General features: G+C 39.4%; 1 protein-coding gene across 12 annotated transcripts in view; it reads left to right on the top strand.

Moving 5' to 3' along the window:
* The window catches only part of KIAA1217 (KIAA1217 ortholog), an 894,654-nt gene that overhangs the window by 779,584 nt on the left and 95,327 nt on the right, over positions 1–19,743 (top strand). For all 12 annotated transcript variants that reach the window (XM_053713944.1, XM_053713943.1, XM_053713945.1 and 9 more), the window contains 2 exons: positions 13,083–13,187; positions 15,920–15,972. In XM_053713944.1, the coding sequence (XP_053569919.1) occupies positions 13,083–13,187; positions 15,920–15,972 (158 nt within the window). The remainder of the gene's footprint in view (positions 1–13,082; positions 13,188–15,919; positions 15,973–19,743) is intronic.

Here is a 19,743-nt window from a genome sequence, read left to right as displayed (position 1 = left end):
ATACAAGCAGGTATTGTAGCTGTGACAGGATACAAGCAGGCACTTTAGCTGTTACAGGATACAGGCATGCACTTTAACTGTTACAGGATACAGGCAGGCGCTTTAACTGTTACAGGATACAGGCAGGCGCTTTAACTGTTACAGGATACAGACAGGTGCTTTAGCTGTAACAGGATACAGGCAGATACTTTAGCGGTGACAGAATACAAGCAGGTACTTTAGCGGTGACAGGATACAGACAGATGCTTTAGCTGCTAAAGGATACAGGCAGGTATTGTAGCTGTGACAAGATACAGGCAGACACTTTAGCTGTGACAGGATACAAGCAGGCGCTTTAGCTGTGAAAGGACATAGACAGACACTTTAGCTGTGACAGGATACAAGCAGGCGCTTTAGCTGTGACAGGATACAAGCAGGCACTTTGACTGTGAACAGGATACATGCAGACACTTTAGCTGTGACAGGATACAAGCAGGCGCTTTAACTGTTACAGGATACAGGCAGACACTTTAACTGTGACAGGATACAAGCAGGCGCTTTAGCTGTGACATGATACAAGCAGGCGCTTTAGCTGTGACATGATACAAGCAGGTGCTTTAGCTGTGACAGGATACAAGCAGGCGCTTTAGCTGTGACAGGATACAAGCAGGAGCTTTAGTTGTGACAGGATACAGGCAGGCGCTTTAGTTGTGACAGGATAGAGGCAGGCGCTTTAGCTGTGACAGGATAGAGGCAGGCGCTTTAGCTGTGACAGGATAGAGGCAGGCGCTTTAGCTGTGACAGGATACAAGCAGGCGCTTTAGCTGTGACAGGATACAAGCAGGCGCTTTAACTGTTACAGGATACAGACAGGTGCTTTAGCTGTAACAGGATACAGGCCAGGGCCGTCTTTAATACTGACTGGACCCTGGGCAAACATTTTCTTGGGCCCCCCCCCCATCCAATTTCGCTCACCACCCCAACATCCCAAAAAACAACTAAATCAATTTATTTTATATATTTTTTAAATTATTAGCCCAGCAGTGGATCATCCACTGCTGGGCTAATCATTAAAAAAAAATTGCAATATGTGAAACTGGACCTAAGCAGTACTAATAAGTAAATAAATATATAAATTCCTCCACTCTGGATTAATTTAATATGCTTTTGAATGTGATTCTGGTGTGAGGTTAGCTGGTTAAAGAGATTTAGGGCAGCCAACAGGAGCAAAGCAAGGTAAAGACTGAGGAGGAAGCATAGAGGTGCAGACAGATATAGGTTTACTGACTGGAACAGTAGAACTACTATGGGAAGCTGTAAAATCTGAAACAGAGAGAAATAAAAACTATAAAAATAAACCTTACCTTAATGTATGAAGTATCAGCATGACACTATACATCAGCCACAGCAGCACATGTAACTACTTTGCTAGGAACAAGTTCCCTCTCATCCTGCACTAGACAATGCTGCATGGGGAGGGTCATGTGTACACTCACTTATTATTCCCACTGACACCTTTCTACAAAGGACTGTTTTCCTAACAAACTTCAGTTAGTTTATCTTAGAGCCACAGCAGAAAGAGCAGGGCTAAGGGGACCAGCAGACTGGATGCTGTCTGCCCAAGGCTGCATGGATACAGACGAGTCACACAGCCTCAAGACTGAAGAGAGTGGTGTGTGCAGCTGCACAGATGCTCAAATCCTCACGTGCCTGCCACTTCTGCTTTCTGCTGCATGCGCCTATAGTGAGCCCTACCCTGAAACAATCCCCACCACCAGAGCAGCTACCTGGTAACAGTGGTAACCCCAGCAGAACCTTTTCTGATGCAGTTGGATTGACTGGATGGCTAGTTAGGGCTTAGCATCCAGTGCTGCACAGTGCACATCTAAAACAGCACATGGCACTAGCTTGGAATGTCACATGACATTGGCACGGTCTGGCACAGTTTCTCACAAATAAATATAAGCAGAGAACTTTTAACTGTGACAATATTAGGACTGACTGTGTGTGTGTCCCATGTCACATGACATCAGCAGTCTGGCATGAACTAAAAAAAAAAAAAATTTTTTTTTTTTTTTTTTTTTTTTAGGACTCTTGGGCCCCTCATCAAAGACTGGGCCCAGGGCAACTGCCCCTTTTGCCCTGTGCTAAAGACGGTCCTGATACAGGCAGATACTTTAGCAGTGACAGGATACAGACAGGTATTGTAGCTGTGACAGGATACAAGCAGGCGCTTTAGCTGTGACAGGATACAAGCAGGCGCTTTAGCTGTGACAGGATACAAGCAGGCGCTTTAGCTGTGACAGGATACAAGCAGGCACTTTAGCTGTGACAGGATGCAAGCAGGCACTTTATGATGATGAGACAAAGACAAAAACAGAGGCGCCACATGTGTAGGTCAATAGAGATAAATAAATCCAGATAGCAGCAGAATAAGGGTACTCACAAAAGTAGCGGCACTCTATTATGCCAATAGGGGCAGGCTGGTGTTCTACAGCAAACCAGCTAGCTGTGTGGAAGATCCCCACCGGATGCGTTCAGCGTTGGAATTCTTTGCCTGTAGGGCCTCTGAACAATGTACCCAATGGCAATGCTTCCCTTCGACTGGAGCTGCAGGTGGAATAGGGAGAGGGGCTGGCCCTAAGGTTACTGATATGGAGACTATCACACCAACACCAGACTAATGTAAAAGTAAAAATCAGTATTTTATTACAAGCCTGAGGAAACGGGGTTCTCCCGAGAAACGCGTAGCTACTATACTCTTGTTAGGAGATTGATATTCACACACCCAGCTGTAAACTGTTATACCTTTGGTATTTTTATTCTGTATAATAAAATACTGATTTTTACTTTTACATTAGTCTGGTGTTGGTGTGATAGTCTCCATATCAGTAACCTTAGGGCAGTCCAGCCCCTCTCCCTATTCCACCTGCAGCTCCAGTCGAAGGGAAGCATTGCCATTGGGTACATTGTTCAGAGGCCCTACAGGCAGAGAATTCCAACGCTGAACGCATCCGGTGGGGATCTTCCACACAGCTAGCTGGTTTGCTGTAGAACACCAGCCTGCCCCTGTTGGCATAATAGAGTGCCGCTACTTTTGTGAGTACCCTTATTCTGCTGCTATCTGGATTTATTTATCTTTATTGACCTACACATGTGGCGCCTCTGTTTTTGTCTTTGCCTCATCATCATAGAAGTGCATCATCCTCTTGGGTGACGACAGAGAGCGGCCTATCAAGTTCTGGGACGTCCGAGGACACCTGTTGGACTTTCTTTATCTGGCTTGTCCAGTTTTTTTTGTTTTGTGTTACCTTTTTATTATTATATATTTTTAATTACTATATCACTTGCCCATTTAGGGATTTATAATTTTGTGTTTATGTATTAATATATTTATTCATTATTTTCTTTAGCGCCTCCTATAGAAGCCCAGTGATTTGTATATCACGGTAGTTTCTTTATCTAAGCAGGCACTTTAACTGTTACAGGATACAGGCAGACAGTTTAGCTGTGACAGGATACAAGCAGGCGCTTTAGCTGTGACAGGATACAGGCAGGCGCTTTAGTTGTGACAGGATACAGGCAGGTGCTTTAGTTGTGACAGGATACAGACAGGCGCTTTAGCTGTGACAGGATACAGGCAGGCGCTTTAGCTGTGATAGGATACAGGCAGGCGCTTTAGCTGTGACAGGATACAGGCAGGCGCTTTAGCTGTGACAGGATACAGGCAGGTGCTTTAGCTGTGACAGGAAACAGGCAGGCGCTTTAGCTGTGACAGGATACAGGCAGGCGCTTTAGCTGTGACAGGAAACAGGCAGGCGCTTTAGCTGTGACAGGATACAGGCAGGCGCTTTAGCTGTGACAGGATACAGGCAGGCGCTTTAGCTGTGACAGGATACAGGCAGGCGCTTTAGCTGTGACAGGATACAGGCAGGCGCTTTAGCTGTGACAGGATACAGGCAGGCGCTTTAGCTGTGACAAGATACAGGCAGGCGCTTTAGCTGTGACAGGACACAGGCAGGCGCTTTAGCTGTGACAGGACACAGGCAGGCGCTTTAGCTGTGACAGGACACAGGCAGGCGCTTTAGCTGTGACAGGACACAGGCAGGCGCTTTAGCTGTGACAGGAAACAGGCAGGCGCTTTAGCTGTGACAGGAAACAGGCAGGCGCTTTAGCTGTGACAGGAAACAGGCAGGCGCTTTAGCTGTGACAGGATACAGGCAAGCGCTTTAGCTGTGACAGGATACAGGCAAGTGCTTTAGCTGTGACAGGATACAGGCAGGCGCTTTAGCTGTGACAGGATACAGACAGGCCCAAAAACACATGCATGACCATGGCACAGACATGTACAGGGAACTCTAGCACATGCTCAGTTGGAGCTGTTGCATCAGAAAGTGTGTTGGAAAAGAAAAACCTTCACAGAGGGTCAGCTGTGGCTTGTGTGGTACAAATAAAGTCTTCACAAACCCACCTCTTTGAGCTTGAATACTGATGCACGCGCCCTCACAGCAAATGTGCTTATGCTGCTGAAAAACGGTAATAAACATGTACTAGAAGCATTTTTGCTAATAGAAATATCTATCAAAAATGCTTCTATTTAAATTTGAAAACCTGTCCGGTTTTGCGCACATAAGCCTGACGAGTGCACTAATTCTTCACGTGCGCTAACCTGACATGAGTTATATTAAGGTGCAGTATGTATTTATTAATTATAAAATATTGAAATATAATTGTAAATAATTATTATAGAGTACTTAGAAATGTAAAAAAATCAATAGCAAAATTTTTACTCTCAACTTGTAATATGGGCTCGCAAAATCTTTACTTCTGGCGGTGTTATCGCTCAAACGAAAGCTCTAAATCGTGCGCTACTTGTATTTTGGAACTATGTGTTTTGGCCTCTGTATGGGCCTTTTTCACGTGAAAAGCAGAAAGCATGCACATAAAAAACTTGAACAATTTAGTAATATTGGAGAGAAAAACACACCCCTAAAGGATATATGGTCCAATGCACCAAACTAAAAATGATTAATTATAGTAAAAAAAATATGTAAATAAAAAATAAAAATAACTCTGTGTTAAAACTAAAAGTCCAAATGTGAGAAAAAATAACGACACACACACTGATCCGCTCAGGCAACTCCACTTCAAGTCATACAAGTAATGACAGTAGATCCTAAAAGACATGAGCGTAAGCTTGAAATACAGAGACTAAATTCACCACTCACAATTTGGATGGCACCTAAAAAATGGTCCAAACATCCAGGCTGGTGCTCTCACTCCCCAGCTGACTGAACTCCGGTTTGCTGCTCCATGTCTACCTCTTGGATCGGCTCAGTCTAGAATCCGTAGGCGGCATATCAGGAAGATGGCTGCTATAGTATCATGTCAATGCTATATAAAGCTATTTGCTGCTACCAAATCCACTGCACATCGTTGTCACACAAAGGGACAGAGGCCGTCGGGTCTAAAATAAACTTTATAGTACAACGCGTTTCTCTGTCAGTTGACCATTTCATCAGACAATTTTGTCTTTTATACCCCTTTAACAAATCCAAAGATCTTCTGGCTCCTACATATTAGATACATTTGTCAACTCCTATATATGCAGTTATGATGTTTTAGGGAGAAGAAAAAAGGTTCATTTTTTCTGCAAATAAAAGTTGTTGTTTTTTTCAGCATGAAATATATGGTGGTTTACTGACAAAGCCAAGATCATCTCTGAAAGTCATAATTTTGTTTACACTTTAAATTGTTTCCAGATAACTAAAAATAGAATGACCATTATATTCTGCAGTTATTATATATGCAAACCTGTATATTTTACATCTGTATCTTATGAAACTTTGCAACCATGGTCTTTTCTCTTGTTAAGTGTATCCAGTCCACGGATCATCCATTACTGATGGGATATATTCTCCTTCCCAACAGGAAGCTGCAAAAGTCCACCCACAGCAAAGCTGCTATATAGCGCCTCCCCTAACTGCCATTCCCAGTCATTCTCTTGCAAGTCTCAACATAGATAGGAGGTCGTGAGAGTCTGTGGTTTTTTATACTTAGTTTATTTCTTCAATCAAAAGTTTGTTATTTTTAAATGGCACCGGAGTGTGCTGTTTATCTCAGGCAGTATTTGGAAGAAGAATCTGCCTGCATTTTTTCTATGATCTTAGCAGACGTAACTAAGATCCAGTTGCTGTTCTCACACATTCTGAGGAGTAAGGTACTTCAGAGGGGGAATGGCGTGCAGGTTTTCCTGCAAATAAGGTATGTGCAGTAAAATATTTTTCTAAGGAATGGAATTGACTAAGAAAATACTGCTGATACCGAAGTAATGTAAGTACAGCCTTTAAATGCAGTGAAAGCGACTGGTACCAGGCTGATTGATAGAGATATATGCTAAGGTATGTGCAGTAATATATTTTTCTAAGGAATGGAATTGACTAAGAAAATACTGCTGATACCGAAGTAATGTAAGTAAAGCCTTAAATGCAGTGATAGCGACTGGATCAGGCTTATTAATAGACATACATACTCTTATAAGAATGTGTTTTAAAATGTTTGCTGGCATGTTTAATCGTTTTTTAACATATGTTTGGTGATAAAACTTATTGGGGCCTAATTTTTCCACATGGCTGGCTTAAATTTTGCATAGAAACAGTTATAGGGAAGGTAATCCACAGCTCAGCTGTGGCAGTTTTGTTGTGTCTGTTTAAAAAAATGTCGTTTTTTTTTTTTTTTTATCTGTTTTTTGCATTAAGGGGTTAATCATCCATTTGCAAGTGGATGCAATGCTCTGTTAACTTATTACATGTACTGTAAAAATTTCGTTTGATTTACTGCCTTTTTTCACTGTTTTTCAAATTTTGACAAAATTTGTTTCTCTTAAAGGTACAGTAACGTTTGTTATATTTGCTTGTTAACTTGATTTAAAGTGTTTTCCAAGCTTACTAGTCTCTTTATTAGTTCTAACATGTCTAACATAGAGGAGGCTCTGTGTTTATTATGTTTAAAGCCATGGTGGAACCCCATTTTAGAATGTGTACCAGATGTACTGATTTCATGTTAAACAATAAAGATCATTTTTTTGTATTTAAAAACATTATCACCAGAGGATTCTGTCGAGGGGGAAGTTATGCCGACTAACTCTCCCCACGTGTCAGACCCTTTGACTCCCGCTTTAGGGACTCACGCTCAAATGGCGCCAAGTACATCAAGGGCACCCATAGCGTTTATTTTACCAGAGGATTCTGTCGAGGGGGAAGTTATGCCGACTAACTCTCCCCACGTGTCAGACCCTTTGACTCCCGCTCCAGGGACTCCCGCTCAAATGGCGCCAAGTATATCAATGGCGCCCATAGCGTTTATTTTACAAGACATGGCAAAGGTTGTGTATAATACACTGGCAGCAGTATTAGTCAGACTACCTGAAATTAAAGGAAAGCAAAACAGCTCTGGGGGTAGATACAGAGCATACAGACGCTTTAAGAACCATGTCTGATACTACCTCACAATATGCTTAGTCTGTGGGTGATATTTGTGACTCAGGGAAGATGATTTAACCTGATTCTGATATTTCTACATTTAAAATTTATGCTTGAGAACCTCCACTTGTTGCTCAGGGAGGCTTTAGCTGCTCTGAATGAATGTGTACAATCGCAGTGCCAGAGAAATTGTGTAGACTGGATAAATAATATGCAGTGCCGGTGTGTACTTATGTTTTTCCAATACCTAAAGAGGTTTACTAAAATTTTTCATAAGGAATGGGATAGACCAGGTGTGCCGTTCTCTTCCCCTCCTATTTTTTAGAAGAATGTTTTCTAATAGTTGCCACCACACGGGACTTATGGCAGACAGTTCCTAAGGTGGAGAGAAGAGTTTCTACTCTAGCTAAGCGTACCACTACCTCTGGCGTGGACTGTTGTGATTTTTTAGATCCAATGGATAAAAAATGTTTATTCAACAAGGTTTTATCCTGCAGCCCCTTGCACGCATTGCTCCTGTCACTGCTGCTGCGGCGTTCTGGTTTGAGTCTCTTGATGAGGCTTTACAGGCTCCATTGGATGAATATATTTGACAAGCTTAGAGCACTTAAGCTAGCCAATTCCTTTGTTTTCTGATGCCTTTGTTCCTTTGACTAGACTAACGGCTAAGAATTCTGTTTTTTACTATACTGGCGCGCAGAGCGCTATGGCTTATATCATGGTCAGCTGTCGTGACTTTAATAAATAAGCTACTTAACTTCCCTTCAAGGGGCAGACCCTATTCAGGCCTAGTTTGAAGGAGATTATTACTTATATCACTGGAGGAAAAGATCATGCCCTTCCTCAGGACAGGTCCAAATCAAGGGACAAAAAAGGCCTAATTTTCGTGCCTTTCGAAAATTCAAGGCAGGTGTGGCATCAACTTCCTCTAAGGCAAAATAAGAGGGAACTTTTGCTCAGTCCAAGGCGGTCTGGAGACAACCGGACCTGGAACAAAGATAAGCAGGTCAAGGAGCCTGCTGCTGCCTCTAAAACAGCATTAGGAACGGACCCCTATCTGGTAATGGATCCTATAGGGGGCAGACTTCATTCTTCGCCCAGGCGTGGGCAAGAGATGCCCAGGATCCCTGGGCATTGGAAATTATACCCCAGAGATATCTTCTGGATTTCAAAGCTTTCCCCCCCAAAAAAGGGGAGTTTTTGCCTTTCACATTTATCTGCAAACCAGATAAAGAAAGAGACATTCTTGCATTGTGTACGTGACCCATTTTGTTCCAATAGAGGAACAGGGACACAGTTTTCCTCAAATCGGTTTGTGGTTCCCAAGGAAAGGAAACCTTCAGACCTATTTTGGATCTAAAAGATCTTAAACAAATTCTTTAGAATTCTATCATTTAAGATGGAAACTATTCGTACCATCTTAACTATGATCCAGGAGAGTCAATAGAGGACTACAATGGATTTGAAGGATGCTTATCCTCACATTACGATGCATAAAGATCACCATCGGTTTTTCAGGTTTGCCTTTCTAGACAGGCATTACCAGTTTGTAGCTCTTTCCTTTGGGTTAACTCCAGCCCCTAGAATCTTTATGGAGGTTCTAGGGTCACTTTGGCGGTCCTTAGGCCGCGGGGCATAGAAGTGGCCCCTTATTTAGACGACATCCTGATACAGGCGTCAAACATCCAAGTTGCCAAGTCTCATACGGACGTAGTACTGGCATTTCTGAGATCGCATGGGTGGAAAGTGAACAAGGAAAGAGTTCTCTATCCCCAATATCAAGGGTTTCCCTTCTAGGGATTCTGATAGATTTTGTAGAAATTAAAATTTACCTGACGGAGTCCAGGTTGTCAAAGTTTCTAAATTTCTGCCGTGTTCTTCATTCCATCCGCGCCCTTTGGTGGCTCAGTACATGAATGTAATCGGCTTAATGGTAGCGGCAAGGGACATAGTACAGTTTGCACGCCTACATTTCAGACCACTGCAACTATGCATGCTCAGCCAGAGGAACGGGGATTACACAGATTTGTTCTCCTGTTAAATCCGGACCAAGAAACCAGAGATTCTCTTCTCTGGTGACTATCTCGGGTCCATCTGTCCAAGGGTATGACCTTCCGCAGGTCAGATGGGACAATTGTTACAACAGATGCCAGCCTTTTAGGTTGGGATACAGTCTGGAACTCCCTGAAGGCTCAGGGATAGTGGACTCAGGAGGAGACCCTCCTTCTAATGAATATTCTGGAACTGGGAGCGATATTCCATGCTCTTCAGACTTGGCCTCAGTTAGCAACTCTGAGGTACATCATATTTCAGTCGGACAATATCACGACTGTGGCTTACATCAACCATCAAGGGGGAACAGAAGTTCCCTAGCAATGTTAGAAGTCTTAAAATAATTCACTGGACAGAGACTCACTCTTGTCTAAAAGCTATCCCTATCCCAGGTGTTGAGAACTGGGAGGCAGATTTTCTAAGTCGTCAGACTTTTCATCCGGGGGAGTGGGAATTCCCTCCGGAGGGGTTTGCACAAGATCAAGCAGGAGAGTGCTTTGGTGCTTTTGACAGCGCCTGCGTGGCCACGCAGGACCTGGTATGCAGATCTGGTGGACATGTCATCCTTTCCACCACGGTCTCTGCTTCTGAGACAGGACCCTCTACCTCAGGGTCTTTTCAACCATCTAAATATAACTAATCTGAGATTGGCTGCCTGGAGACAGAACGCTTGATGTTATCAAAGCATGGCTTCTCCGAGTCAGTAATTGATACCTTAATACAGGCATAAAAGCCTGTCTCTAGGAAAATTTAACATAAGATATGGTGTAAATATCTTATTGTTATGAATCCAAGGGTTACTCATGGAGTAAAGTCTGGATTCCCAGGATATTATCTTTTCTCCAAGATGATTTTGAGAAAAGGGTTGTCAGCTAGTTCTTTAAAAGGACAGATTTCTACTCTGTCTATTCTTTTGCACAAGCGTCTGGCAGGTATTCTAGACGTTCAGGCATTTGGTCAGGCTTTGGTTAGAACCAAGCCTGTGGTTAAAAATGTTGCTCCGCCATGGAGCTTAAAGCTGGTTCTTAAGGTTCTTCAAGGAGTTCCATTTGAACCTTTTCATTCCATAGATATCAAACTTCTATCTTGGAAAGTTCCTTTTTGGTAGCTATTTCCTCGGCTCATAGAGTCTCCGAGTTATCTGTGTTGCAATGTGATTCTCCTTATCTGGTTCTCCGTACGGATAAGGTAGTCCTGTGTACCAACCTGGGTTTTTACCTAAGGTGGTATCTAACAAGAATATCACTCAAGAGATTGTTGTTCCATTCTTGTATCCTAATCCTTCTTCAAAGAAGGAACGTCTATTACACAATTTGGACGTGGTTCGTGTTTTAAAGTTTTACTTACAAGCTACTACAGATTTTCATCAAACATTCACCTTGTTTGTTGTCTATTCTGGACAGAGGAGAGGTCAAAGGACTTCAGCAACCTCTCTGTCTTTTTGGTTAAAAAGCATAATTCATTTAGCTTATGAGACTGCTGGACAGCAGCCTCCTGAAGGGATTACAGCTCATTCTACTAGAGCTGTGGTTTTCACTTGGGCCTTTTTTAAATGTGGCTTCTGTTGAACAGATTACAAGACGGAGTCTTGGTCTGCGTTTCATACTTTTTCAAATTTAACAAATTTGATACCTTGCTTCTTCGGAGGCTATTTTTGGGAGAAAGGGTTTTTTACAGGCAGTGGTAACTTCCGTTTAAGTACCTGCCTTGTCCCTCCCATCATCCGTGTACTTTAGCTTTGGTATTGGTATCCCATAAGTAATGGATGATCCGTGGACTGGATACACTTAACAAGAGAAAACATAATTTATGCTTACCTGATAAATTTATTTCTCTTGTAGTGTATCCAGTCCACGGCCCGCCCTGTCACTTTAAGGCAGGTAATTTTTCCATTAAACTACAGTCACCACTGCACCCTATGGTTTTCCTTTCTCTGCATGTTTTCGGTCGAATGACTGGTAATGGCAGTTAGGGGAGGAGCTATATAGCAGCTTTGCTGTGGGTGGACTCTTGCAGCTTCCTGTTGGGAAGGAGAATATATCCCATAAGTAATGGATGATCCGTGGACTGGATACACTACAAGAGAAATAAATTTATCAGGTAAGCATAAATTATGTTTTTTATGAAAAATATAAATGAAAGGAATTCTAGGGAAAAGAGGAGTTCATTTCTTAGAATTTGGCTAAACGTCCTCTCTACATTTTTTGATGTTATGACCAAGCCAATCAGGTTTGTGTATTTTGTATTATTAGAAATGTTTCTTTGGCCTGTTGATCTTTCTGATATATTTTCCTCCCTACATTAACATTATATTTGCTCAGACACTACACTATCATCACTGAAAGCTTTTAACAAAGCACTCTGGGCCTGATTCTAAAAAAAGTCTCTGGGCTGATGAGATTCTTTAAAAATGCTTGCCAGCCCTTCTATTTCCCTGGTCGATTTCAGGCTAAAAACTTTCTAATGGGTATATTTAATAGCAGTAATTTGACATATTCATTTTTTTATTAAGAAAAGTTTAAATGGTCTTTCTAATGTTTTATTTTTTAAATGTGTATGTTGCCATTTCTTTAAATGTGACTGTTTTCCACTGTGTATATGTCTGTGTGGGTCTCTTACACCAGCATTCATACGTCACCCATGCTCTGAGTGTTCCTTTAGAAATGGATATGTATGTCTATGCATGCCTCCTAGCCTATATTTATGCCAATATATTAATCTCATTGACAAATTAGTTGGCCTCATAATTCCCTGACCCATTAAATTAAGGGAAATCTCATAGTTTAGTAGATACTTATATAATAGTTACCAGACATTAGTGCAACTCACCAGGTAACCTCAACATAGGGAACAGTCTAGTCTAAGGAAGAAAGGAGAGGAGGTTTGTGTTACAATGAAAAGAATATACTTACAAAATAATTTGGTAGCCAGAGCAAACTGCCATTTCAATATTGTTTGATTTTAGGAATCACAGAAGATTTTAACTACAAAAGGGACTGAATAATAACTTGTCAGGTTTGCTCACATTGGTTTCCTAGGTATAAAATTATATAATGCATTTGTTGTTCTTTCCACCTTATTCCTAAACCTAATACCCTTCCAGTCTGAGATTGCAATTGATCAGAGCAAATCCCTTAAATAAAACCAATGGTAATAAATAAAGATCCTTTAATACATTCTGTTGCAAAACGCAACATACATAACTTGTGGGCATGGAGGTCTTGTCTCTTTATTTTGTGGCCATTTAGAGAAGTCATTTATATGGATCAGCATGTCTCAACCAGGGTATTAAATTGAGACTGTCACATAGAATTAGGGTTAAAAGCTGCCAAATTGCTTTGTATTTTTTAGCAAAACACAAACTTTAGTGATTATGTAAGATTGTGTGATATTGTCTATATAATTTGTAAGTTTATGGTTTATCATTATATTATATTAATAGGGTACTTTGGGTGTTGTGGGCATGTAAGATATTGTGTGTCACATGATTAATAAACACAATACAAGGGTGTTATAAATAAAGGGTTTAGGAATACCAATATATAGAGATTTTATTTTCTTGCCTTACAGAGAGAGGATGCAAGCCATGGAGAAACAGATAGCCAGTCTAACTGGCCTTGTACAGACTGCACTTTTCAAAGGACCCAGTCCGAATATCTCTAAGGATACACATAGGTAAGTAAATGTGTGATAAATTAAATAGTGCCACCGAATATTTGCTGAATAACAAATGATACATTAAAGATCATATATGTACCTATATGATAGGCTTTGGATCAATGCTATTGGTGCAGTATATAAATACTGTAGGTGGTCAGTCAGAATTTTAGGAAACCATACTCTAGGGTGCACAACAGGTACTGTTAGTGCAGAAGAGCCAAATGGGCCAGTAATATATAGGTACACGAGATTAGTGTGTGAAGTGGGTCATTACTGCAGATACAAGCACTTAGTCAGTGCAAGAGATCAATAACTATATAATGGGTTATATTGTAGGTACACAGAACAGATAGTGCAAGAGATCATTACTGAAGATTTAAATATTCAGTGAATGCAGCAATCGGCATTAGATGTGCACATGCTCAGTCAGTGAGTACTTTAACAACACATGCTCAGTCAAGGGAACAGAACTGTGTGAGCATGACCTTAGTCATCAGTACAAGAGAGCAATACTACATGTGCTCATGCTCAGTCTGTGCAAAGGATCATTATCGCCGGTTCACGTGCTCAGTCAGTGTAAGTGAGCTGTACTGCAGGCGCGCATGCTAAAGGAACAAGATTCCATAAAGGGACAGTCCTGTCAAAATTATACTTTCATGATTCAGATAGGGCATGCAGTTCTAAACAACTTTCCAATGTACTTTTATCATCAAATTTGCTTTATTCTCTTGGTATTCTTTGTTAAAAGTTAAACCTAAGTAGGCTCATATGCTACTTACTAAGCCCTTGGAGGCCGCCTCCTTGGTGCATTTTGACAGATTTTCAGTGTTAGACAGCGCTAGTTCATGTGTGTCATATAGGTAACTGTGCTCACTCATGTGGAGTTATTAATGAGTCAGCACTGATTGGCTAAAATGCAAGTCTGTCAAAAGCTGTGAGATAAGGGGGTAGTCTGCAGAGGCTTAGATAGAAGGTAATCACAGAGGTAAAAAGTGTATTTCTATAACTGGTAGTTTAGTTATGCAAAACTGTGGAATTGGAAATAAAGGGTTTATCTATCTTTTTAAGCAATAAACATTCTGTAGTAGACGAGTAATATGTAATATAAATAAATATGTTTATACAGGTGACCCTCGTTTTACAACGGTTCAATTTACACCGTTTCAGAATAACAACCATTTTTTACAGTCATGTGACTGCTATTGAAAAGCATTGAGAAGCAGTGCATTTATTAAAATAGCCAGTAGGTGGAGCTGTCCGCTTGTGTTGCAGCAAAGCCAAGCAAGCTGAAATTAATCAGTTTAACCAGACCAGAGCTATCGAGCAGATTTCAAAGGAACAAGATCTTTCTGTCTATAAATCAGTCCAGATTGGAATGCATAGAAAGAACTGTTTGCAGAAAAATGCAAGTGAAGTCTGTGTTGTGTGATTATTTTATTAGGTTTATAATGCTGTTTTGCAAATGTTTTTGTTCATTTAACTTAGTTTAATTATATATTCTGTGTTGTGTGGTTATTTTATTAGGTTTATAATGCTGTTTAGCATTTAAAGTCTTCATTTCAAAGCTTTAAAATAATGTATTAGGTGTTACTTATGACAATTTTGAGAGGGGCCTAGAACCTATCTCCCTCACTTCCCATTGAATTACATTATAAACTGGGTTTCAATTTACAACGGTTTCGATTTACAACCATTCCTTCTGGAACCTAACCCCGGCGTAAACTGAGGGCTACCTGTATATTATATATATATATATTATAGATACATTTTTTATATTAATCTATCTTCTTACAAAAGTTATCACTTGATGAAATGTCACTTATTAAGGAGCTCACACATCTTTATGGTGCATTTGCGCCAATCAAAGTTAAGCCCCAGATCAATGCTAGGGGGCGGGGCATAGAAAAGGATCGGAAATAAAAATAAAGGATTTAGAAATATTATTTAATAAATATATTTCTTCCTGATATTATGCTGGAGCCAGACCGTACAGTGTTTGTAAAGTTAAATGCCCCTTTCATTCAGAACGCACAGCTATGTAGAATTAAGAATTACCGGTTTCAGTAGACTTGTGTGTGTTTCCAATACTAAATTATATAGTTTGAAAATATTTTATCTGCAGTGAAGGGTGTCTGAAAAAAGTAGATAAAAACTTAATGTAAAATAACAGCACTAAGTGATTAAAACATTATTTGCCTTTTGTGCATTACACTGAGCTAAAACTTACGCATTGTGATGTTTAAATCAATAGTTTCAGTTTTAAGCAAATCTGGCATTTAGACAGCTGCTTCTGAAATGTAGTGGTTTTGTTTTGCGGTTAAAATGGATTCTGATTAGAATATTTGTTGAGCTCATTAATTTTCCTAGGACACTTAATTAGTGATTAACTCAGAACCTAAGTTGAATTGTGAGCTAGAAAACAGAAGGGGACAGTCTATTAATGCAAACAGTTGATTTAAAAAAAAACTGATGCAGGGAAACTCTTCAAAAGGACTGGTCGCTCACCACGGTGGGAAGTTGATTTCTTCTGATGCCTCTTGTTTGCAGAACTTTTCTATATTTAATACTACAGTATTGAAATCTTCAGTATAGGTTACAGGGGAGAAAACTTTACAGTTTTCTGTTAGGGATATGAAGTGGTAAATGATGTGTGTCTTTAACGTATGCCAATATATTTCTCTGTGTACACTTATATTATAATTGTATTTAACTTGTACAAAAATTGTATTTTTTTATTCTCTTTCAAGTGAAAAGGTTTTAAAGACTACACAGAGCAACACTCCAAGCACAGATGTCACAGGTATGTCCGTTTACTTAACAAGAAAAAAACAAAACGTCTTGTTTATATTATATGATTCATATTTAAAAGGCCAATTTACTCAGACAAGCGGCTAATAAGTGTTCATTGTATTCAAAGCTGCTGCAGGAACACTCTTTCAAATGGATTTAACAGCCTCACCCATTAGGAGGTTGATTCCTCCTGTTTCTTCTTTGCATAACTTTTCTATATCCAACAAACTGAAATTTTCAGTGTAGGGGACAGTTTAAAAAAAGGCAAAATCACGATTAATCACGATAAAAAGCAACATATTCTATAGAACAGCAAATCCACCAAATCTTAATGTTTTTAAAACAAATTAACATTAATTTTAGTGCAGTTATTTTTCTATAGCCAAACTTAACCCACCATTTGCCTTATTTAGAGGATCTACTCTGGGCTTTAGTCCACAAACAACAAGGCTAGTCACTGTCATAAAATTAGTATTAAAGGGACACTGAACCCAAATATTTTCTTTTGTGATTTAGATAGAACAGGCAATTTTAAGCAACTTTCTAATTTACTCCTATTATCAATTTTTCTTCATTCTCTTGGTATCTTTATTTGAAATGCAAGAATGTAAGTTTAGATGCCGGCCCATTTTTGGTGAACAACCTGGGTTGTTCTTGCTGATTGGTGGATAAATTCACCCGCCAATAAACAAGTGCTGCCCAGAGTACTGAACCAAAAAAACCTTAGATAGATCATGCCATTTTTTTTATATTTAAACTTTTTGGGTCACCAACTCCTACTGAGCATGTGCACGAATAAGTGTGTATGCATTTGTAAATGGCTGATGGCTGTCACATGGTACGTGTATGCATTTGTACTTGGCTGATGGCTGTCACATGGTACAGGGTGAGTGGAAAAAGACATAACTTTTAAAATTGTCAGAAAAAAAATCTACTACTCATTTGAAGTTCAGACTAAGTGCTTTTGCATTGTCTTGTTATTTTGCATTTGTTGATTATGCAAATCTAATGTGTTGACTAATGTAAGGGCTTTACAGTTCTCCATAGCAAGCTTCTCAGAATACCCCTAAACCGGAAGTTATTCTCCAGGGGGATTCTTTCAGGAGTGCCAGTTTCTCGTCTTCTTGCTTCGTCTGGTTGCCAAGTTAACTTGGCAGAGAGGGAGAGATACAGTTTCCTTGGAGCCCAGTAATTACCTATGTGAGCTAATATGTAGTGGAAAACCCCTTCTGCAAGTCTTGTGAGATAAGCTGGATCCAAGCTGCATGTTTTACCAACATAGATGCCTCCAAATCGTATACCAGCATTAAAGGGATAGAAAAAAACTAAAGGTTTTTATATAAAATGTTTAGTTATGTGTCATGAAACAACTTTGCATCATACTTTCATTATTTATTTTGCCCGCTTTTCATCAGATTTTAATCTGAAAAATGAGCAGCCTCTAGCTCTTAGAACTTCAAATGCTTCCTGCGGCCGTCTCAAGGCTAACTCTGCTACATAACTTTCCCTAATTGGCTTTAATAGATAACGACTACAAAACAATTCTCTTTCTACTAACTTTATGACAGTGGCTAGATTTGTTGTCTTCAGAGAAAAAGCCCAGATTGGCTCCTGCAAATTAGGCAAATAGTGGGTGGACTTGGCTATTGAAATAAAAATAACTGCAGTAAGAAGGATATTACTTTGTTTTAAAAACATTGACTTGTCTGATGTTATTCTATAGCAGCACAACAGAGGGTGTTTACTGTCCCTTTAAATACTGTCCTTGTCAGCTGTTAGTCAGGATTATCATTTAAACACAAACCTAAGACTAGTGGCAATATACAGGTAATGCAAGAGATGATGAACCATCAAGATGTAAAGACGTACGTTGCTTAACCCTTTGTTAATGTTTTCATATGGCATCTTTGCCACATTATTTAAGACAGTAATGCGCATCTATCTCTAGCTTGCTGCATTTAATTCATTTTATTATTTTGATATGTTTTAAAAAAAGTTTCAGACAAGATAGTGAAGTCTACACAGGGAGAGAACAGGCAGTAAGCAGGTCCAGAATAAAAAAAGTTCAGCTCATAATACTTAAAGGGACAGTAAACACCAGATTTTTGTTGTTGTTTTATAAGATAGATAACCTCTGTATTACCCATTCCCCAGTTTTGCATAACCAAAACTGTTATATTAATATACTTTTTACCTCTCTGTGATCTTATGCCAGCCCCTTATCACATGACATTTTAGTTATTATCTATTGACTTTCATTTTAGCCAATTAGTGCAGTGTCTGCCACAATCCACGGGCGTGATCACAACGTTATCTATATGGTTTACATGAACTAGCTCTCCCCTGTTGTGAAAAGCAAATAAAAGCATGTGATAAGAGGCAGACTTCAAGGGCTTAGAAATTATCATATGAGCCTTCCTAGGGTTAGCTTTCAACTAAGAATACCAATAGAACAAAGCAAAATTGGTGATAAAAGTAAATGGGAAAGTTGTTTAAAATGATATGCCCTGCCTAGTTGAAACATGAGGGTTTTTTTTGGACTTGACTGTCCCTTTAAGGGACACTGAACCTAAATTTTTTCTTTTGTGATTCAGATAGAGCATGCAATTTTAAGCAACTTTCTAATTTACTCCTATTATCAAATTTTCTTCATTCTCTTGGTATCTTTATTTGAAAGCAAGAATGTAAGTTTAGATGCCGGCCCATTTTTGGTGAACAACCTGGGTTGTTCTTGCTGATTGGTGGATTAATTTAACCGACCAATAAACAAGTGTTGTCCAGTGTTCTAAACCAAAAAATAGCTTAGATGCCTTCTTTTTCAAATAAAGATAGCAAGAGAACAAAGAAAATGTGATAATAGGAGTAAATTAGAAAGTTGCTTAAAATTGTATGCTCTATCTGAATCATGAAAGAAAAAAAATTGGGTTCAGTGCCCCTTTAGGTTAAAAAATTCCATCTTTATATTGGATGAGATTAATGTGAGAATATTGTTGAAATCTTCCTTATTTATGTGCTAAAAAATATCTTAATGTAGCATTTGTTAAAACTATGTCATTAAAAAATGTAAAGCAAAAACTGCAATCAATTACACTAGGAAACCCATAATTATATTCTTACTTTATCTGATTAGTGTCGCACTGTCACTGAGTGCATAGTCCTATGATGATTTGCATTTATATTGATTAAATACTAATTTAGCTATCAGATTCTAGTGTGAATTGGTCTTTGTGGTACATAGAACAGCACAGCACATCATATGCATAGACCTTGTCTTTTCATTATTTATTACTACAGTTTTGTTTCTAGGTATTAAAGAGACATGAAACCCAATTTATTTATTTCATGATTCAGATAGAACATGTTATTTTAAACAACTTTCTAATTGACTTTTATTAAAAATGTTTTGTTTTCTTTGTATCTTTTGTTGAAGATCAGGGACTTAAATAGTCTATAGTGAAAATTAAACTTTCATGATTCAGATAGAGCATGCAATTTTAAGCATCTTTCTAATTTACGACTATTATCAAATTTTCTACGTTCACTTGGTATCTTTATTTGAATGTAAGCATAGGAGCCGGCCCGTTTTTGGTTCAGAACCTGGGTAGCACTTGCTGATTGGTGGCAACATTTAGACACCAATCAGAAAGCGCTACCCAGGTGCTGTACCAAATATGGGCCAACTCCTTTGCTTGCATTCCTGCTTTTTCAAATAAAGATAGCAAGAGAACTAAGAATAATTGATAATAGGAGTACATTAGAAAGTTGCTTAAAATGGCCTGCT

This window comes from Bombina bombina, chromosome 5 (assembly GCF_027579735.1).
Source record: "Bombina bombina isolate aBomBom1 chromosome 5, aBomBom1.pri, whole genome shotgun sequence".
Taxonomy (NCBI): domain Eukaryota; kingdom Metazoa; phylum Chordata; class Amphibia; order Anura; family Bombinatoridae; genus Bombina; species Bombina bombina.
This window is presented reverse-complemented; position numbering and strand designations above follow the sequence as displayed.